The 22622-nt window shown below is 49.1% G+C and overlaps 1 protein-coding gene across 1 annotated transcript; it reads left to right on the forward strand.

The window, feature by feature from the left end:
* The first annotated feature begins 314 nt into the window (after positions 1–314).
* On the forward strand, positions 315–22423 carry LOC124474129 (attractin-like protein 1). Its single transcript, XM_047030028.1, has 3 exons — positions 315–418; positions 15322–15436; positions 20925–22423. The coding sequence occupies exons 1-3, from the start codon at positions 317–319 to the stop codon at positions 21047–21049; spliced, it is 342 nt and encodes a 113-aa protein (XP_046885984.1). The 5' UTR covers positions 315–316; the 3' UTR covers positions 21050–22423.
* Positions 22424–22622: the final 199 nt, after the last annotated feature.

Below are 22622 nucleotides of genomic sequence, written 5' to 3' on the forward strand. Positions count from 1 at the left end.
GTCTCCCCCTCCACCCCCACTGTTCCTCACTCTTCACCCTCCCCCCCCCTCGCTCCCTTTCTTTCTTTCTCGCTCTCGCCCTCTCACTTTCTTTTTCCCTCTCTTTTGCCCTCCTTCGCTTACACCCTCTGCTTTCTCAACTCTCTCTCCCTCTTTCTCTCTCCCTCCTTATACTCTCCCTCCCTCTCTCTCTTTCTCTCTCTATTCCCTCTCTAACTCTGTCTCTCCATACTCTTCCTTTATCTGACTCTCCATCCCTTCCTCCTCCACCTTGCTCCTTCCGTCCCTCCTCTCCTCTCCTCGTCCACAGCAGCTCATGCAGGAGCGGCAGCAGATGGCCAGCCGGCCGTTCTCCTCGGTGGCCGTGGCGCTGGAGGTGGGTGGGGACCAGGAGGACCTTCTGCTGGGACAGGTGGAGGTGCGTACAGTGCAGACGCACATTTGCATGAAACGTTGATGTGGTTCAAGTCAGTCCTTAGCGCGGCAGGCAGACTCGCCACCTTCTGGTCCAGTTATGGAGTTTGAGTGAGTGTGGGAGCCTGTAACCCAACGCAGGTCCTCAGATCGACAGGCTGTCTGACAACTCCAAAGAAGTAAGAGAACAACATGGCTGCTGCTGTAGATGGGGGGGGGAAGCACATCACAGCCCTGGACTTCTGGCCCACTGATCCAATCAGAATCAGAATGGGATTTATTCGCCATGAAAGTTTGCACAGACAAGGAACATATAGGAACCTTAAATTTTAATATGTGGTTTAACTATACTAAGGATACATAAAATAGCAGTACTAAGTGGAATACAATAAAATAAAATATTAAATAAATAAGTGGGCATAAAATAAAATATAAGTTGCCAATTTACAATATAAAATACAAATATTACAGGAAGCAGCCCAAACCAAACACGGCTAGGGAAGTTGGAAGAACACCAATCACTGCTCGTCAAATTGAAAACATTTGACCTCAGATTGAGATTAAATCTCAACCTATCCCAGGCCTGACATTCCTCATCTTCCTCTCATGGTTGAGAGACGTGACATACCTGAAGGTGAGAGACAATGAAACGCTACGCTGTGTCTCCACACCGAGGTTAATTAGCAAACATCTGGTGTTGCTGCTCTGCCTGTTTAGCATAATGGCATAATGAATGAGAGGAGTGCTGCCTCCGTGTTCCCAGCCAACCAGCAGAGAGCAGATAGAGCCGTCTAAAGCTGATCACGCTGGGTTTAGACAGTTACCAGGGTTGGCAGGATCTGGTCAGGCGTTGGCAGTGTAACGTTGGCACCAAGCCAGCGGGAGTGGGGTTAAGGACACTTGTTGTAATGTTTACCCCAGCAGGTTTATAAGCCGATTAGATTTTAATTGCGTGGAAAGTGATGGAATTTGATTGCATCTTGTAGGTGAATACTGATAGGATTGTGATAGGATTAATTCATTCGAGTTATGATTCATTGGCATGCGAGGCGAGATAGTGGGTCTATTTGCCCTTTGTGTCCTCTGTGTTGATTGATTAGCTACAAATGTAGTGGAGGTGGTTCGGAGAAGGGACTTTTCTAAACCTTTGCGGGGGGGGGGATTAGTGTGTTTAGGGTGCGTGTGTGCGTGTGCATGTGGGTATGTGCACGTAGACATGGAGGTGAGCCCACACAGGGTTGGGTCCTGTGTGAGATTGTCTTGGAGGCGAATGACGTTCCTGTGTGCAACAGAGATGAACTCCATGTGTTGTCCTCACGCTCATCAGAAGACAAATTTCAAAGAGATTTGTCTGTTTCTGGGATTCTTCAAAGGATCTGCTACAATCCTGGACATCCTGGGAAAGCCCCGAACACGACTGTGTGACCGTCTGTGATTATTTACTTAGACAAATACATTTTCTTTTCATAGCCAGCATCTGGATTAGTTTGACAAGATAGACGTTCGTGTAGGAGGTGTTGGGATTACAAACACATGCTAGGAAATCTGGATAGATTTGCACATTGATCTTTGCTCTTGTAAAATCCCCCCTAAGTGGTTCCAGAATATCCAGACCTATGCTAGAATGGGATGCGAGGGCAAGCTGACAGGAAACTGTTATGACCAGAGCAGATCCATAATCTGTCCATGGTCATCCGAGTTGTACACACACACACACACACACACAGACACTGGGAGAAAACACAGCTGAGGACATCGAAGACAGCAGTGGTGAACTCAAGATTCAGCTCTTCAGAGTCGAGTTAGATTCGTTTTTTTTAGACGTGAATCAGTTTTGTTCATTCAGAGTTTGGCTCTGGAGTCAGACTAGGTTCACACTGTGGATACAGCTTGTGAAGCGTGCCTTCCAAACATCAAGAAGCAGCACACATGACAGATCACACCGAGCTGGCAGGCACCACTGTCTGCTAATAGGCCACAGCACAGATGGTCCTCGTTACAGAACGAGAAGTGACTCATCTACATGAATCAATTCTACATGACGTTCATAAAACATCCAGGTAAAACATCCATAAAGCTGATGAGGCTGGCGCAGCCGGCATCTGGAACACGCCCTGACTGCGTCCCTGCCTTCCGCCTACCTTGATATATGACGGCCCCGGTGTTTTCATAATGCTATTTAAAGGGAGAAATGAATCAATTTCATATCTAATGTTTTAATGCGGTGTATTTATTTTCCAATCGGGGGGATTTCATTCGCCAGGGGAGGGGTGGGATAAAAGGAGCAGAGCGGAGATAAAGATTATTTATGACACCTGGAGAAATGGTGCGGTGGTTCCACGTGTGTGTGTTTGTGAGGGTTTGTGTGTGTGTGTGTGTGTGTGTTTGTGAGCGTGTGTGTGTGTATCTGTGTGTGTGTGTGTATCTGTGTGTGTGTGTGTATCTGTGTGTGTGTGTCTCTGTTCTCCTGCAGGCTTTATCAGATGTTACAAAGCCAACAATCTCATCAGCCAAGGGAGAGAGGCGAGAGGACACACACTGGTACCTAAGGACATACACGCCCACGTGCTCACACACACACACCACAGTCACACACTCTCAAACAAACAGGAGGTGTTTACCCTGCCATGGGCTGTGCTCCTGTGTGTATTCCTGGTTAGGTCAGCCTTCCGACCACTTCCTGACACTCAGGCTTCCGTGTTATTAACCCAATAACTCAGCGCTTAGTCAACCCCAGTCCTTAGTCAAACACATTATTTCTCAGCCTCTATTTACCCTCTTCCCACACACACACACACTCTCTCTCTCGCTGTCATCTCCCAGTTGCCCATAACCCATCGTTATCACAGCGTTGGCTCCAGGACAACACATTTCTCTCTGCATTCAAATGTTTTATTTGCACAGAAACAAAAAAGGGAAAAGAAAAAGTCTTTGCTGTGTGTGTGAGAGAGAGAGACAGAGAGAGACAGAGAGAGACAGAGAGAGACAGAGAGAGACAGAGAGAGACACTGCAGATGTGCTCAGAGCCCTGGGTAGAGTAGCTGGGATGAGCACACCTGCAGCTTCAGCTGAGTAAACCCAGTGTCTGGAGTCGTCTGTGTGACTCTCTGTCTCTTCAATCTCTGCAGGGTAAACAGTGTGTGCTGTGCACACCAGAGCAGGCGTATGGAGACCCCAGGAGGGGGCAGCGGGAGAGGGGAGAGGGGGATGAGTTTACAGAAAGAGGAGGGTGGGGAGCGGGGGAGCGGTGGATGATCACGGTACGGCTGTTTTTTTGTTCGGCGACGTAGCAGTTAAAAGCACAACGTTTCGTTGCTGTCGTTTGGCGTGTGATTGGTTGGAAACAGGGTTCCATCGTTTACGGTTGTGAGGAAGGACTAAACATCTGGCATGGTGAATGATCTGTCTGGCACATTCTGCCAGGAAACCTACTGAGAACACACATTGTATATTACATCTGTGGTTAAATGAATGACTTGCATTTGTGAATATTTTTTTAGACTTTATTTTCAGGCAAAGACCCTTGTGTTTGTGTGGCCAGCTGACTGAGCCAGTAGGTTCTCTGGTTACTTTACATTTACATTTAGTCATTTAGCAGATGCTCTTATCCAGAGCGACTTACAGTCAGTTCAGGGAAATCCCCCCGAGGCAAGTAGGGTGAAGTGCCTTGCCCAAGGACACAACATAATATGGCACGGCCAGGAATCGAACCGGCATCCTTCTGATAAAGAGCCAGATTCCATAACCGCTCAGCCATCTGGCCCCCCTACTTCTGCTGTTCCAGGCTCGAAGCCAAGTTTGTAATCGCTGGAGGACTGACAGCTCCGGTCATTTCTCTTCCAGAGACCTACAGTACAACTGTACGCTGCAAGAATGCCTCACACGTTACTGATGTAAATAGCAGCTCTGATCTAACAGCCTTAGGACACATGAATCCCTCTATAATACCCATTATATGGCCTCTCATTCCTTCCCTAGTGTCTCCCTCTCCCCTCTCCTCCCTGGTGTCTCTCCCCCCTTCCCCTCTCCCCCTCCCCTCTCCTCCCTGATGTCTCTCCCCCCTTTCCCTCTCCCCCTCTTATGGAATCCCATCTCCATCAGATGAACACTCCTGTATTCTCAAAGCTCTGAGGTCACGTTGAATGCAGGGCGATGTCAAGATTTACGCAAAGCACACTTCTCCACCACTCATTCTTTTTCTACTCCTCCATCATAATCCCTTTTTCGTCACCTCTCTCCCCCTTTCTTTCCTCTCCCCTTATTACCTGGTTGTCTCTGCTTAATTTCCCTCCCTCCCTCCTCAACACTCACCACGTTTCTACTCCCTCCATATTTCCCCCCTTCCTCTCTCGCCCTCGCTCCCCCTGGTCCTCCCTCTCTCCGGTCTTGGAGTGTAATGGTCTTGGCGTGTCTCCTCTGCCTCCCCTGCCAGTCTCACATTTTGCTGATCCAGCACACAGCCACATTAAGACTGAGGCTGAGGGCGGGAGGCATCCAATATATTGTTATTTTAATACCTTCTCATGTTAGTGTCTGTGGTGGGAGCAGGGTGGAACAACACAGGGCTGATTTAGGTAGAGGCTGGGGCAGAGGCTAGGGGAAGAGGCTGGGCCCGAGGCTAGGGGAAGAGGCTGGGGCAGAGGCTAGGGGAAGAGGCTGGGCCAGAGGCTAGGGGAAGAGGCTGGGCCAGAGGCTAGGGGAAGAGGCTGGGCCAGAGGCTAGGGGAAGAAGCTGGGGCAGAGGCTAGGGGAAGAGGCTGGGCCAGAGGCTAGGGGAAGAGGCTGGGCCAGAGGCTAGGGGAAGAGGCTGGGGCAGAGGCCCATCTGGGATGTGTTGACCAGATGTAGTGCGGGTTCCACAGCAGGGAAGTGGTGAAACTGAATCTACTAACTGTCTGTTCTTACAAACGAGTAGAGCATCATACAGACAGCAGAGCAGAGCTGAGAGGGGGGCTGGACAAGAGCTCGTACAAGTCATTTTGATATTGACGCTGTAATTGACACTGAACTTTGTGACACAAGGGAAAGTCAATAGGCTGCTCTCTCTCTCTCTTTTTTCTCTCCATCTCTCTCTCTCTCTCTCTCCCTGTTTCACTCTCACTACCTCTCTCTCTACCTCTCTCTCTCTCTCCTTTACGGCGAGGCCTGAAGAGATAGGCTGGTCGGACTGACATTGACTCTCTTATGGATGAAGGCACACAAACATACATACACACACGCAAGCACCCGCACAAACCCGCGCATGCTGTATCGCTGTATGCCTGACCAACCCAGTCTATCTCATGACGTGGCGCTCTCTCCATCCACCCCTCCATCACCTTCTTTATGGCCCGTTTAGCCAGCATGGTGCGTAATCAGGCAGATGGGTCTGTATAGAGTGGCGCGGATCAAAGGTTAGTGTTTGATTGCAGCTAAAGCTCCCATTAATCACTCCATTAGCTGCGGCACAGTGCCCACTTCCTACGCCCTGCTTCAGGCCACGTCAACAAGCCCCGGGGAAAGTATCTCCATACCTGCATGACCCTCTCTGTACAGTGCGAGAGTGACGCCGTATGTCAAAAAGTTGACAAAGCCACGGGCTTTGCAGAGGGGCAGCAAGGTGATTCTGAAGCTTGCAGACGAGCGCAAATGGCAGGTTTTGAGTGCTGTGTTTTAAAAACAGATTATTTTTACATTTAGTCATTTAGCAGACGCTCTTATCCAGAGCGACTTACATTAAGTACAGGGACATTCCCCCCGAGGCAAGTAGGGTGAAGTGCCTTGCCCAAGGACACAACATCATGTGGCACGAAGGGGAATCGATCCGGCAACCTTCTGATTACTAGCCCGACTCCCTCACCGCTCAGCCATCTGACTCCCTTTTCTCGAGGTAATGTCAACACGTTCTGTTTTGCCTGTTCCCCTCTCTTGTTTCCTTGTTCCCCATCAACAGGGACTCCTCTAAAGGCGCGCTGGCTTCTCTATTTACGCTGATGTGCAGTTTGGACCCAGGCCCACGGGACCTCTGAGAGCGCTGATATTACTCAACACTAACACTCTCTTCTAGACTGAATAAATAGTTTTTTTCCTCAGACGGGACGTCTTAAAAGCCTTGCCGTGATTGTGGGCCGAACGGCTGCTTTTCAGCCCTGCCTCTCTGGGCAGAAGGTAGGCACACGGTGAGGTCTAATCAGCAGGCATGACTGGGCTCGCTGAACGAGGAAGCGTGCTGTACTATAGTTGGGTTTTGGTTACCTATTATCAAGTGTGTGTCTATCAGTGCGTGAGGGATCCGATATTCCCAGATATTCATCTTGTTAGGCTTCCCTTTGCACCCTCCCCCCCATCCTCGTATTCTTTAATGAGAGGTTTGTTTCTCTGTTTTCCACCGTCAATCCCTGATCAATACCGCTCTCCAGTCTTGGAAAAAAAGGGATTAATCGATACCGAATTTGGAGCATGCACACTTTTGAGTTATTTATATATTTTGTTCAGAGTGAAGACGGCCTTTTGAAGAACCGTGGGCGTGTGAAGGACCTCCTCCGCTCCCCAGGCGACAGGGATGAGGCGTCTGGGGCCCCTGCAGAGAACACATTCATCATCCCTCGCTAATAGTCAGAGGAAGGAGAGGGAAAGAGTGAAATATATACTCCACCTCTCACATTAGGAGGCTGGGGGGGGGGAAAGAAGTTTGGCTTTCATGAGGCATTAGTAAGATGATTAATTTGTCGGCGGACGGAGATAGAGAGGGGGAGAGGGAGGAGAGAGTGATAAAGAAGAAAGGTGAGAGAAAGAGAAGAAAAATAGAGTGGGGAGGGGGGGAGAGAGAAATGGAGAGAGAGAGGGATGAAGAGTAGCCTGGTCATCCTCTCAGCGGTAATAGGATTGTAAGCTCACCGTCGCGCTGATTAAAATGGAAATTTTGCGGCTTTGGCCTCCGTGGCTGGTCTCTCTCCTCCTCCTCTCTCTCTCTCTCTCTCTCTCTCTCTCTCTCTCTTTCTCTCTCTCTCGCCCTTCTCTGTCTCTCTCTCGCCTTTCTCTGTCTCTCTCTCTCTCTCGCCCTTCTCTCTCTCTCTCGCCCTTCTCTCTCTCTCTCGCCCTTCTCTCTCTCTCTCTCTCGCCCTTCTCTCTCTCTCTCTCTCTCTCTCTCTCTCTCTCTCTCGCCCTTCTCTCTCTCTGTCTCTTTCTCTCTCTCTCTCTTTCTCTCTGCAGAGTGGCTAATGAATCCGTCTGTAGAGACAGAGCTGTGACCCGAGTATCAGCCAAAATGTGCAGCGTCCATCACTGCAAGGAGGGGGGGGGGGGGGCAGTGAGGCAGAGGAGGGTGTGTGAGGATGGGAGGGGGGGGCAGTAGGGAGGGCTGAGGGGGGGGGGGCAGTAGGAGGGGGCGGTATTGAATAATACACTGTGTTTAGCAACAGGTCCTGGCTTTTTTTCCAAACGATCTGCCATTTATCTGATTCACCCTCTTAGCCTTCAGACGGTAAGTGATTCAGTTTGACAGGCACCTGATTCAGATCTGACTCCCGGCTTGATTCAAAGCGACTCCTAACCTGTGCAGAGCAGCGCGCCAGCGCGGCCCCTCAGCTGAGCTGCCCTGTGTGAAGTGTCTGTCCTCCACACTGCGGCTGACTGCTGGATGAAAGATAGATTGCAGCAGTAATTGTGACACCCATCTGATCCTCCACCCCCCCCCCCTCCTCCTTTTCCTCTCTTCCTCTCATTTTCTGTCTTCTGTCTGACTTCTCGGTGATGATAACTCACTCCTCTCTCCACGCAGTGTCGTTTAGCCAATCCCTCGCGCGTCTGAGAAGTGATGGTGCGCATGTGCGAAGGCAGGAGCGAGAAAGAGAGCTTTATTTTTTGGGTGTACAAGTACATTTGTGTTTCCAAATATTTATGTTTAGGTCCGCTCTGCTTTGGCGTGGTGTTTGCGTGTGTGTCTGCGCCTCTCGCTGACAGGAGGAAACGCATGCCAGAAGCCACCGGCAGCGGTGGCGGTGCCGCGGCGGCTCCAAGGCGGTGCCCGTGTTTAGGAGGCTGTCACAGGGATGAGAGCTCCCGCTCCGCAGGCTTGTTTACCGCGCCTCAGAGCACCGTCTCTGGATGCACAGACAGTAAACAGGTGTTTAGACGACGTGACATGCTGTTTAGGTGATACATCAACGGGGAGGGGAGAAGCCTCCTCTTATCTCTGTCCCCTCTCTGAGGTTCAGTACCCTGAAAAAGACGGAGTTTCTTTTGAGTTTCTTTCCTAGAGGTCTTCTTGTTTCTAGCCATCCCTTCCTGTCCTCAGGCAGTGAAGGGAACCCAGAAGGAGAATGGCTTTCATTACAACAACATCACATGAATAAATGGCGTCATTCAGCTATACTCCCTCTCAAAAAGAAACACGTATTCTCTGGATAGGTTATTCAGAGAGAAAACATCACTTGGTTTTAGACAGAAAGAGAGGGATAAGAGAGTATTTGCGTATTGCGTATCTGCACAGCCACTGCTGCGCCAGTGTCAGAAGGTCAGGGGTCATGACCTCCTGGTTGGAGACTGGACAAGTGTCCGCTGGTCAAGTTTAGTTGCATCCTGTGTAACTTTTTTGCCCATCGAAACCTCAATAGGTAGCGTTGTGATCCCAGGCTTACCAAACCAGCACACAGTCTGTTACTGAACACAGTGACGTCTATTACTGAACACAGTGACATTTTCACAGTCCTTCACACACAGTCCCTCTGAGCATTCCAGAAGTCCTGATTTCCAGTCTCTGTGAGTCTCCCAGCTGGTGAATCATGTGTGTGACCTTTACAGAGTTGGAATACGTAGACCAGCCCCCCCCCCCCCCCCCAAACACACACACTTCATGTCTGCTGCTGGCCCCGTGACACACTGTGTTCTCACTGAACAATAGACTACGGGTCAGCACACTGGCCACTTACTCACTGATCCCCCTGTTCCTGACAGCCGACCAATCAAACTGCTGGATCATATAAATGTCAGGTGAGAACCAGTGCTTGTCATGATTCTGACTTTTGGGATGAACAGCAGGTGTAATCCCTTTCACCTCCTTAATGATTCACCAGGCTCTCTCTTCACCTCTCCTTTCCTCACCTCCTTTCCTCACCTCTCTTCTCCTCTGGTAGGTTATGTTCTCTTCTGCTTTCCACGGTCATCCACCTCTACCCTCACAGAAAAGCTTGTTCTCTCTCTCTCTGCAGGAGATGGAGAGAGAAGAGAGTTAGACAGAAGAGAGTTGGAGAAAGGAAGAGAGAGAAGGAGAGAGAGAGTTGGAGATCATGGGACGTGGCAATCAGAGCCACCTTAATGACCCCTATCTCAGCCACACTGGATCAGATGTGTTTAGATTTGACAGGATCACAGAGGCATTACTGTATCAGATGAAGCATATCCCCATACAGACCTCCTTTCTCCTGTCTCACTCCCCCCCCCCCCCCCCCCCCCCCCCACACACACACACACACATGTCCAGCCCTAAAAGCACCAGCTGCTTCTGGTAGAAGATCCATTAACACTTTGAGCAGCATTACATGGAACATAATCCTTTATCACAGTGGGGACGAATCAATGGTGATTAAAATGTCTTCTCTTCTTTCATGTCGTTCTGTTTTGTTTTTCAGCTGGGTTAGAGCTTGTCGGATGATTAAGCGCTGCACGTCGGAGACGAGGCTCTGTCTGGTTGGGTGGTTATTTTGGGGAAGCTTTAGTTGTTATTCCTGTGTGAGAGAGCCAGGTGACTAAACTGTACCTGAACGCAGGAGGGAATCCTGCGGTGGCTCTCCAGGCAGCACACACACTTACAGAGGGTGTTGGTTCCAAGCAGCACACACACTTACAGAGGGTGTTGGTTCCAGGCAGCACACACACTTACAGAGGGTGTTGGTTCCAGGCAGCACACACACTTACAGAGGGTGTTGGTTCCAAGCAGCACACACACTTACAGAGGGTGTTGGTTCCAGGCAGCACACACACTTACAGAGGGTGTTGGTTCCAAGCAGCACACACACTTACAGAGGGTGTTGGTTCCAGGCAGCACACACACTTACAGAGGGTGTTGGTTCCAAGCAGCACACACACTTACAGAGGGTGTTGGTTCCAGGCAGCACACACACTTACAGAGGGTGTTGGTTCCAAGCAGCACACACACTTACAGAGGGTGTTGGTTCCAAGCAGCACAAAAACTCACAAATGCACCCTGGCCGGCACACACACACACACACACACTTGCACACTAGCAGAGACACACACACACACACACAAATAATAATTTCCCTCTGATGTTCTTTTCAATACAAGGATCAATGGTCTACAGGATAGGTTTTGTTTGTACTGAATGTGTTTGTGCGAGTGAGTGTCAGTGTGTGTGTGTGTGAGAGAAAGAGAGATGTTATAGACAGAGGAGTCAAGACATAGACATCATGTTCATATATATATAGACTTAAAGAGAGAAATGGAGACACTAACCAGCCAGCCAGCTCTGCATTGTGTCCAGAGAGTAAACACCCTCTGAGTTATCTATTCCCCTTTGTGCTAGAACAGCAATAATACAGCCAGCCTGATGATCAAAGCTGTGCACACACACACACACACACACAGAGTAGAGTAGAGTAGAGGATCTACACACGGGTGATACTGGGGAAGGAGAGGGTGATTTTGTCTATTTGGAATTCGTGGATGTGTGATTGAGTGGGTTGGTATATCAAAATCGGAGCAGTGGGGAGAGGAGAGGGGTGGAAAAGTGAGAACAGAGTAGAGGAGGTGAGGTGAGGGGATGAGAGGAGAGTAGAAATGAAGAACAGAGGTGAGGTGAGAAGCATAGAGAAGAATAAAGTGAAGGAGAGGATCAGAGTGGGTCGGACACCTGTCTGACCTGCTTGTGTTGCCTAAACCCACCCCACTGATCTGAGTCACTTAACACTGACAACCAACGTCTCTGCCCCCCTCTCGCTGCTCTCTCTCTCCCTGCTCTCTCTCTCCCTGCTCTCTCTCCCTTCCCTCTCTCCCTGCTCTCTCTCTCCCTTCCCTCTCTCTCCCTGCTCTCTCTCCCTTCCCTCTCTCTCTCACTAACCCCACCTGTCTTCCCCTCTCAGCCATTTCATTTTGTGTAGAACACCGTACAGGAAACCAGTAGCCTCCCTCTGCTCTTATTGGGGCTCTGTGAACTGTAGGTCTCCTCTCATTGACTGGGCTGTACCAATACGCTTAAGAAGTTCTACTTCCAATAAGCGTAAGTACCACAGTTTTTCAGCTGTGGCTCACTAGCCACTTAACTTCTTGCCAGTAGGCAATGCAAACCATGGGAGAGAACGGAACAACCATTCCACTTTAACTGTGGCCTCAGGTCACGAGAGCAGTGTGAATTAGAGGACTCAGAAAGCTGTTTCACGCTGTTTAATGCGTGTTCAACTGTTCAGCAGTCTGTTCGATAGTCCTAAATGGCTGTGTGAACTCCTAACTCTTCACCTTTCTCTCTCTCTCTCTCTCTCTCTCTCTCTCTCTCTTTCTCTCTCCCACTCTCCACTCTTTCTCCTCATTTTCTCTCCTTTTCGCTCTCTCCCTCTCTCTTACACCCCTTCTATCATTTACCCTCTTTATTCCCCATTCTTACTTAGCTGATTAGTTTGGGAGGAGAGCCAGGGAAGGCTCTCTCTCCTTACACCAGCACTTCTTTATCATCCACACACACACACACTCTCTCTCACTGCCAAGGTATCTCTCTGTAGCCCCACACACTCACTACCCACCCAGCCTTAAAACCCTCCATCTTTGAGGTGCCATGTTAATAAGCTACCTATTAATGAGGATGGTGATTGAATGGATAAATATGTGTGGCTGGTGGTGTGGGCTGGGAGCTGGATGGGCCTGTGGAGGAGGCCATCTGATCAATCACTCTTAATGGTGCCTTTTACAAAGATTAGTGTTGCAGCCTGTACAGACACTTACGCCAACACGGTTCCCATTGGCTGGCTGACTGCCTGGCTGTTTTGATGGGTGTCTGGCTAGTTGGTTTGTCTGGCTGGCACGTTGACTGAGTTATTTTGGTTATCTGGCTAGTGGTTGTGCTTAGCTGGCTGTTTTGGTTGGTTGTCTGGGAAGTTGGTTTGGCTGTCTGGCTGTCTTGGTTGGTTGTCTGGGAAGTTGGTTTGGCTGTCTGTTTGTTTTGGTTGGATGTCTGGTTGTGCCCAGTGTGAGGGGAAATGAGCATGATCACGTTGATGAACCAGTAGTTTCCTTTAGGAAACGTCTCAGCTGAGCCATCGCTCCGTATGAGTCATTCATAAGATCAAAGCACCGGGATGCACGGGAACACAAACACACACCTCTGTTTCTCTCACTCGCACACAAATGAAACGGAACGATTTCATCTCACGAGCACCTCTTTTCTCTCTCACTTACACGCACACACATCGGATGTGCGAATCATGGGAACCAGCCAGTGTGCCGTGTAAACATGTTTCCTAATCAGTCTTGGAGGTGGTGTTTCTGGGTTCCTTCAGGCACCTGTGTTCTTCCGCTCCATGTTGGGAGCCACACAACAGGTGGAGTCATTGTTCTCCATCTCGTCTAATTGACGGCAGGGTTTTAGCGGACGTCACGCTCTAATAGCGACCTCTCCTCGTGCTTTTGTGCGGCTCTCTTTTCCCCGGCGGTGGTTGAGGAGCCATTTCCTCCTCTGAGTGGTGGAGAATTCATCATTTCTTGACGCTCCGAAATGCTAAACAAACAGGGAGGCGCAACCCTGTAATTAGGCTGTATGCTTGAGCACTTAAACCTATTAGCAACGGAGGGGGGGATGACTGTAGGTGGGTGGATGTGTGTGTTTTGTGGGTGTGTGTGCGTGGGTGTGTGTGTGCGTGGGTGTGTTCGGGTCTGTGCACGTGCGTGCGTGCATGCGTTTGGAAGGTTGCACAGTGTGGTGGTCTCTTTGTTGATTGACTGTAAGTGTTGGTTTTTAATTAGCACTTTAATAATGGCTTATTGTTTTGATGTGTGTTCTTAATTGAAGAGTGTTTGGATGGCAAAGCCCGTGCCCCTGTGGGTAATTGGAGTGCATTCTCATCTCCTCTATCTTCTCTGTCTTGTGATAAGCATTGGGAATGTGACGTTGGGTGACATCGTAGAGAGAGAAAGAGAGAGAGAGACGGACAGAGATCCAGAGATACAAAGAAGACGACTGACTGGTGAGGGCTGGAGAAAAAGGAAACGTACGAGTGAAATCAAATAAAAAAATAAAACTGAAACACGCTGTTAGCGTGATAGGGTAAGATGAACGGTTTCAGGATCAACAGTTAGCTACCCTAACCGTACCTCCAGTGTCTGTCTCTCTGCGAGGACAGCACCTGTTCCCGCACAAGGATCTACTGGACTATAACAAAGTGCAGCATAATCCACAGTGAATTCTCAGTTGCTGTGTGAAACATGAACTGACGCTGAGGTTGGGCTCTAAGCTCCATTGACTGGACATTGATTTCTAAGGGTCAGAGGTTAAACTCTACGGTCGCTGTGTGACTTGTAAACAACCACATCCACCTCCTGACCAGGGCAGACTGTGGTGGCAAACACGGTCCACCTTTCAGACCCCTGCGGTCAGAAGACACTGGCCCTGTCTCTCCCTGTGCGGTACGGAGTGTCGGAAGGGTCAAACCTGCTTGATAACTCAATCCCCTCCCGGTGATTGTGGCGACTGTATTACCTTACACTGCTGCTGTTGCCAGACTTTTCGGAACGGAGATTCAGGAGGCTTTTCTCGAGAGTTTATTTGGCTCTGTTAGCCCGGGAGAGACATGATGGAGGAAGAGGAGGATGAGGAGGAAGAGGGGCAGACTTATGGATAGAAATGAAGGGTGTGTGTCTTTGTACAGGGGCTGTCCCTTAAGACACCTGAGTAGAATGGATGTGGCGTCCAGGGCTGAAGGGACAGAAGTGACTCCTTACTGGCCCAATCACACACACACACACTTTTACACACACACACACACACACACACACACACACACACAAACCACCTACCTCTCTGAAACATCCTCCCCATCCATCTCCATTAGCCAGCCGTCACCTGGAGCCCGAGGGACTGCCAGTCAGCCCTCCTCTCCCAGACACAAGGCCTTCATCCTGGGGGAGAAAGGGGCCGGTGGAACCTGGGTGAAGGGGGCTGGAGCTATGGTCCTTCATTCTCTTGAGCCCCAGACTAAGTTAAACAGATGTGTTCCACCTCTCACCAGTGTCGGGACACACGCTGCCTGGGGCGGTCGAGGCTCACCTCAGTGCAGGTTAGCTACCTGGCCTCAGGGACAAGTGGAAATATTAGTGTCACGGTGGATACTGCTGTCCTTATTTCTACTGCAGAATGAACCGAAGAATGCATACATCAGGAAAAACTGTTGTCGCCTTGGTGTTGTGATGATGCTCAAGAAAGAGCCAATGACTGAGGAAAGACTATCATTAAAATGGATTAAATAGATTTATTAGTGCAAGATTGGATCCATTTTTTATGAATCATGCTTAAAATGAGAGGAAGCAGGAAAGATACAGAGTGATCTATACACGTTTGGAGTAAACAGATTAAATATAGTTTTCAACGAATATTTCCTTCTTGGGTACAGCATGGGTTAATAATTTTTCTATCCTTCAAAGGGATACATGACGCTATCCTAACTCGTTAAGCTTGTCCTGCAAGCCACTGTCTCCTGGCAGTCTGGAGCGAGAGGCCTCATGTCTTGTACATAAAGCTGTGTGAAGTTCAAGCGACCTCCTGACCAGGAAAGAGAGATGTCAGCTCTCACTGAAATCTCGTCCCATCAGTTGGTGTACATATCCGTCGTCACAACCAACAGATTTCCCATTGAAGGCCCCCAGGAGTTTAGGATTGTGATTGGTCAGCGTCGTGTGATGTTTGCCCTCTCTCCTCTCCCGTCCCCAGGTCATGCCCAAGCCCATCGCCGTGGAACCCTGCTGGGGAAGCAAAGCTGGCGTTCTGACCGTCCTCCTGTGTTTACCCAGAGTTCCATCGGGTATACCGCCTCCAGGACAGTCTGGTAAGAACATGACACACACACGCACACACACGCCCGCCTCGCTCTCTCCTCATCTCACCAGCTCTCCAGCCCGCTACTTTTTTTCCGTTTCATTTTGAACATGTTTCACACGTTCACTTTTGGCTTTAACGGAAGGTAGAGAAGGTCACAGGTTATATCAGGATGAATTACAGCAGCCGTCTGGATCGATCCTTTCTTCCAGAAGTCTCTCCTTATGCCAAACGGGATTGTGTTGCTGCCATAGACAGAGACCTGATATTACAGAAGAGCTAAATGTGCTGCCGTGCTGTGGAAATGAATTAGAAGATGGCCTTTTTAACGTCGCATATCCTATCTGAAATAGGCTTAGCACTGTCAGCACCCATCAAACTGTCTCTCTCTCTCACACACACACACACACACACACAAACACGCTTCAAACAACTTTAATTAGCATACTCAATCCCCACTCACCATCTCCACCTTCTTCCAAAGCATCCTTGTCTTCTTTGGGTAAGTGCTGTCAGTCAGTCAGTCAGTGTGTTCCTACCCTCTCCAGAATACTGTGTCATATGTGAGCACAGCTTTGGCTGTGTGGGCCACAGCTCTTGGATGCCTCTTAAAGACGCAGGCGGGAATGAAGCACTCTGCTCCAGCAGGCAGCAGCTTCTCATCCTGAGGTAAAGCTGCTTGTGTTTCTTCAATGGAGATTTCTAAACTGGGAGTCAGGCAGGCAGACAGGAATACAGAGAGTCTGGCTGACAGGCCGGCGGACAGGCATGCAGGCGGTCTGACTGACAGGCAGGCAGGCAGGCGGGCAGGAAGGCAGGCAGGCAGGCAGAGACACAGGCAGTCAGCAGATAGACAGACAAGCAGGCAGTGTGGCAGGCAAACCAACGGCCAACAACAGAGGATGTAGATAGTGTGAATGGAGTCCTGGTGGGATAATGCAAGCTGCAAAGGAAGGTACTGAGCAAACACACCATTATTCTGGGAGCTGGAGGAGAGGGAGAGGGGGGGGGAGGGGGAAGGGGAGAGAGGGAGAGAAACAGAAAGGGAGGGAGGGAGGGAGGGGAGGGAGAGGGGGAGGGAGGGAGAGGGAGAGGGAGAGGGAGAGAGAGAGAGAGAGAGAGGGAGAGAGGGAGAGAGGGAGAGAGGGAGAGAGAGAGAGAGAGGAGAGAGAGAGAGAGAGAGAGAGAGAGAGAGAGAGAGAGAGAGAGAGATTCTATTCAGCATCTGATCTTTGGAGTCAAGCTGCTGGTTGCTGTGCTGTCACTGGTCTGATCAACCACAGGCAGAGAATGTGCTGCAGCACCTGACGCATGCTAACCTGAGAGGCATGATGGGGACACAAACCTCAGGAGCATTCACACCAGAGACTCATACAACCCAACTACACACCGTCACGATTTAACTCCTCACACTGATTCCACACGCACACAGCAGAAAGAGAGACACAGAGATGAAATGGATAGACTTTTCTCTGTATCTTGCTGTCTGTCGGTCTCTCGCTGTCTCTTTCCTGTCCTCCCTGAAGAAGCTCTGAGAGGGTCAGAATATTTCCGTCATGGATCTGAGAACAGGAAGTGATGTCACTCCAGACGATCTCCGCCTCGTCCCTCGACGGACTCACTTCAAGAGGAATCCTTCATGAAAGGATGGTTTATTTCTCGCCTCTCTCTCTCTCTCTTCTTTGTTTTCCTCTCCGTCTCATCCTCCGCTCCTACCCCTTGTGTGTGGCGTCACCATCATATGACCTGCTTCATGCGAACTGGGAGAAGATAACACTACTGTTTCTCTCTCTCCCCCTCTCTTTTTCCTCTATCCAAAGACTCTTCATTTCTTTCCTTTCCACTTGTGTTATGGCAGCTTGTATGTGTGTGTGTGTTATATCTGGCAGCTGGTGCTAAGGGGCTGGAAAAAAGTGGATGAGCTGTAAGGATCTTCTGGTGTGTGTGTGTGTCCTAACGTTTCAGCAGTCTTGCTGTGTAATGCTGAGCTCAGCAGTGCTTAGTGCCTCAGGATAGAACAGGTGGATAAAGACTCAGAGAGGCTGCCTTCAGAGGAGATGATACTCACACACACACACTTGCGCACAAACACACTTTTGCAAGCATACACACACATATTGTACTTTCACAAACACATTGACTCAAACAGAGAGAGACAGAGACATAATGTGTAGCTTCTAGCTGGTGTTTGATGATAGAGTAAGTATAGAAACCATGAACTTTCATCAATGCTAGGTGATAGACATCTCGGAAACTATAAACGCACTGCAAGACACCGCACACTCATCCTAGTTCTCCTAGAGCCACACACAGGGGGAGGGGGGGAGGGGGGGAGAGGGGGAGAGAGGGAGGTGTTCACTGAACTGCCGTGCGATGTAAGTGTCCATGGTGGTACCCCTTCTTACCCGGCAACAAGATTAGCATATCCCCATGGCGCCTGTGAAGATTAGTCTCCACGGTAACACCTAGATAAAAACCCTTCCTTTTCTCCAACCCAGTGGAGGGAAGATGGAAAAGAAACACAATCACAGGTACCGGTTATCTCTCTCTCCGTTTGGCTTCATCTCTCTATCTCCATCTTTCTGATCGTCTGGCTGGCTCTCCTACACCCTCGACCCAGCGGAACCCTGTCCCAGCTAATCTTTAAGGTGTGCATATTCGCACACACTTGTTTTTTGTTTATGCTTGTGTGTGTCTTATTTGTATGTCCATGTGTGTGCATGTCTGTATAGGACAGACAGGCGTGCCTTAACCATGAGTAGTTGGGAACACCCTGTCACCGTTGGGTCTGTGGCATTAGGAAGACGGGAGATTCGACAGTGTCTTTGGTCAGCAACAACAACGACACTGTGTGTGTGTGTGCGCGGAACAACAGAACTACTGGCTTTTACGCCTGACCTGGGTTGGCATTCCGTGAAGAACACACACTGCCCGCGGCGTTCCCCCCCCCCCCCCCCCCCCGGTGTCCGAGGTCAGGGAGTGGCGCCGTGTTGTGTCTCACGATGTCCCTCTGAGGACGGGAGGGCAGAGCCGCTTGACAGGGATTGGACAACAAAGCAGGACACCGAGCCCATTGACCCAGAATGGATCCTCGATACGGTGACCTTCTCCACAGACACAGAACAGCTGTTCTGCTTTACAGTACTGAAGCAGCCACCCTGCAGACCTGCAGGCACAGTTCCCCTCCTCTGTCTCTGTTTTCTTATCTCAGCACTCTGTTGACTACAGGATAACAGGATCCAACACATGTTCGTTGGATTGCTAGGACTGGTTTGTCGTGGGGATGTTCTTTTCAGGTAGATCTTCTGACACTTTGTTTGGCTGCTGTATGAAAAGGCGTTTTCTCTCTCCTGGAACAGAGATCCCGCCTGGTCAGCAGAATGATGGAAAGATGGGGGATGGAGGGATGAGTGATGGAGGGACGGGAGGATGGAGACAGGGGATGGAGGGATGAAGGGGGAAGGGATGTGGAATGGAGATCTGAGGGGATGCTGAGAGAGGGAACGGAGGGCAGGAGGTTAAATGCTGTTGTAATCAGTGTTGTTGGTAAGCCACACCAGCCTGTAACTCTAGCCCTGTCCTGCCTTGGCACACAGGTCTGAGTCAATAGTCCTTATGTGCTGGCGTCAGGACATTTAGGGAGGTACAGTACACTGTGCTCTTGTTAGGTCTTGTTTGTGTTCTAATTTCAAAATGTATTGTAGTAAGCAGACTGCAGAGTCATTATGGTTGACAAAAGATCCCATTTCATTTCACGTCTCAGTTACCCCTTAGCCTTTCCTAACAACCGCGTTATTGTAGAAACAGTAGCGCCGTATCAAGGACATTCTCTGGAAACTTCTGTTTTGTGCCATTTTTCCCCGTTTTTTTCCTCAATGGAACAATGGGAGAGGGCCAGGAAGGCAGGGAGAGAGTAAAGGAAGTATGTGGAAAGAAATGCCAGATTCAAACCCAAGCCCCTGCATTAGCTTTTAGCCTTAACGCTACGCGCTGTTACCCAGTGAGCTACTGGGGTGCCCAAACTTGACCTTTCTATAACTTCCCACAGCATCTCTGTATTCCGGAGACGGTGTTCCTTATCCTGGCCAGTCACTCCATCAGGGCCTAATGACCCGGCACCTCCCCTGACAAAACAATCCCATTAATGTGACGAGGGTCGCATTAGCGACACGTTCCTGACACCTGCACTCACCTGGATGCTGATTTGATTATACCTCGCGCAATTAATCTCATTTGCAGACGTCTGTACTGTATGTGTTCAGCCAGAAAGGCCTGGCCGCTCCGTGATGTGTCAGAACGATGCGCCCCTTTCTCTCGAAAAAGGCAGGAACATCTCTCTTCTCACTTGAAACTTTTCGAGGACGCACAGTGAGGGTGTAATCTTTAAATGTTTTTGTGAGAAGATAATTACTTTTTTGAGGGGTGGCGTGGGGCGAGGTTGCTGTTTGGACTGGGACAGGGCTGTCAGGGACACGCTGTCAAAGTTTGAGAAGTTCCTGGCGGACGACGTTCCCATGGCGATGTGAGGTACTGTAATTACGGAGGGCCATTTTGAAGTGATGAAGCTGTGACTTTCGAGTGGAGAACCTGTCACCTGTAAAACTGGCCAGGAAGCTGTCAAGTGTCATGCCAAGTCACATCTAGAGCTCTCTCTCTGTCTCTCTCACCTCCAATGGTTCCCTCTCGCCATATTTCCTTCATCCTCTTCATCATTTTTCTCTTCCTCCCTCTGTCCCTCCAGTCTTCTTGTTGGTTAATCTCTAAGAGCTGGCCTTCTGTCTACGGCAGGCAGTACATGATGGAGAGAGTCAACACTGAAACACAGTCTGCCATGTCCATATGCACACACACACACACATAATCGGCTTTTCCTCCTGCAAAAAACCCCCCTACTAAATCACTTGAGTGTGAAATGCTTAAACATGTTGTGACCAAATTACACAAAGGCCTACAGTGAGCTTCTCCTTGTTTTGCTGTGTTGTTTACTTGGCTCAGTGTGAACAGATTCTTTGTCTGTCCTAATGAGTGTTGTCAAGGCCGCCAGTGCCCAGAAGCGTCTGTACCGCTGAGGGCTCAAGCCCACGACTGCAGGAGGCCACTGAGGGGACTCACATCTGCTGCTATTGTTTTTCCTGTTGTCGGTTGTCACACCGCTAGGCTGCATTGTGGGTAGCTAGCTGACCATTAGACAGCGGTTGCTCGGAGAGAAGCCTGCCCTTGGCAGTGTGTGTGCGTGTGTGTGTGTGTGCGTGTGTGTGTGTGTGGTGGGGGGGTATACGGCTCAGTAACCTGAGGAAGCCTCTGAGCGGCTCCTGCTGAACCCTGATAGGCTGAGTTGTGTTCACGTCAGGGAGACTGGCTGGCTGGCGGGAGAGAGTGAACTCATTTCTATCTGCTGTGTGTTTCACATGTCACGCTGTTCAGACTCCTTTCTTTGAAGTTCACTTCTCTTCTCCCTCAACCTCCTCCCCTCTCCTCCCCACCTTCTGTCTCTCCAGGCTTAGCTATAGCCAGTGCTCTGGTGGACACCTCGCAGCAGAGACCAGGAGACATCAAAGACAGGCACCTGGGCCTCAAGATCCGCAAACCACACACAGTGCATCACCAGGGGACCTGCGTTTAAACCGCCTGACCGCAAGCACGCCACGCCTGTCAGACCCAACTCTGGGGTCGCTTCTCTACGCGAACACACTCTGAACTCTTGTGTAGATAACTTCCAGAAACTTCTTATCCATCGTTTGTGGATGTGGTTGAGGTGCGGTTTAAGTGACCTGTGCCTCTTCACCTCATGCTGGGATGGAGTTCATCTCAGAGAGACTCTTCTCTGATAGGCCTGAAATTAGACAAGTCCCGCCCAGGTTGACGAGGCTTTGTCGTCATAGGTCCCTCCGGTCCCAGAATAGAACCACTCCACAGGAAATGCAGGAGCAGATTTCCGTTGGCTCTGTGGGAAGATGCATCATGGACTTGAGTGTGAACTGTAGCATTCTGGACTGAGAAGAAGTGGACGGCCAACCTCCCCTTTTCATATCAGATACGTTAAGAATACAAAATGGCTCCTCTATGTTTTCGTTTTTTTGATGTGGCTTGGAGAATGAAATGCCTGTGATCCTCCTCGCTCCATACACTGAGCCTGAATAAGCCTGGCAGTTCTACAAGTTCTGCTCAGGGTTCTGTAGGAAAAGGGTACTATGTTCTAAAGCTGGGTTCCATATTCATGTCTGTGTGCGCTGATAGAAATACAAAACAGGAATATAACTGCTACATCAATGTTTTTAACTTCAGGTATTTGTAATACCAATATAAAGCTTTTTCATACCAGCAACATATCCGCGTCATATCACCAGATCTGTGAAGATGTTTTAACATATGCTTCGTTTTTTCTGCAAAAAACTGTGTCAGTAAACATATCATTGCGCATGTGTTTATTTAAGATTCATGAATTTATTTTCAATTGCATTTTGTATCCTGTTTAATTTTGCTGTTGTGTGTTGTAAAACTGTAATATTGACAAGGGCATATAGGTTCAAAAATACACCTAACTTCTGTGGCTTTTCAAACTCCCACTTCTTTTTGTGCAGTGTGTTTATTAAGCCAACACCAGATCCTCCATCTCACCTGTACAATATGTGCACTGTATCACTCAAGGGGTTATTGCTATTTTGTTTTTACCGTTGCAAAAAATGTTGAATGTTTGTTTACATGTTTAGATGAGTAGGCGTCCTTTGTTAAAATGTTTGTTCTAAGCATTCTACAGTATATGTTCATAATAATTTAGTTATTTCCTGGCATGAGTGCAGATGTATAAATGCCACACTTTAACTTGTGAATACAGTCAGAAATGTATAAATGTAAAGTAAACGAATGAATTCCATGTAATGTATTTTACACAGATTTGTTGAACTTTGTATTCAGAAAGGCAGCTCACAACTGTTATGTGCATATGCGCACAAATATGCAAAGTTATTAAACATTTTGATGCTTCTTCATACTGTCATTGGAGAATGTATCTAATGTGTCCGGTCTCAGGTATCCTCAGTATGGATTAGTGTGCTCAGGATTTCAGTCTGATCACATTCCAAGCAGAGTGGACTATACTCATTGATCAATTAGCCTTTGATTTGATGTTACTGGCCGGTCATGCTTACAAATTAGTAAGTACATACAGTTTTAATTTCATGCATTTAAAGTCCCTG

The sequence above is a fragment of the Hypomesus transpacificus genome, chromosome 11 (assembly GCF_021917145.1).
Source record: "Hypomesus transpacificus isolate Combined female chromosome 11, fHypTra1, whole genome shotgun sequence".
Lineage (NCBI taxonomy): Eukaryota > Metazoa > Chordata > Actinopteri > Osmeriformes > Osmeridae > Hypomesus > Hypomesus transpacificus.

Coding starts and splice junctions, on each gene's coding strand:
- LOC124474129 (XM_047030028.1), top strand. CDS start 317: ATGCAGGAGCGGCAGCAGATGGCCAGCCGGCCGTTCTCCTCGGTGGCC. Junction 419..15,321: donor TTCTGCTGGGACAGGTGGAG/GTGCGTACAGTG, acceptor TCCCGTCCCCAG/GTCATGCCCAAGCCCATCGC. Junction 15,437..20,924: donor ACCGCCTCCAGGACAGTCTG/GTAAGAACATGA, acceptor CTGTCTCTCCAG/GCTTAGCTATAGCCAGTGCT.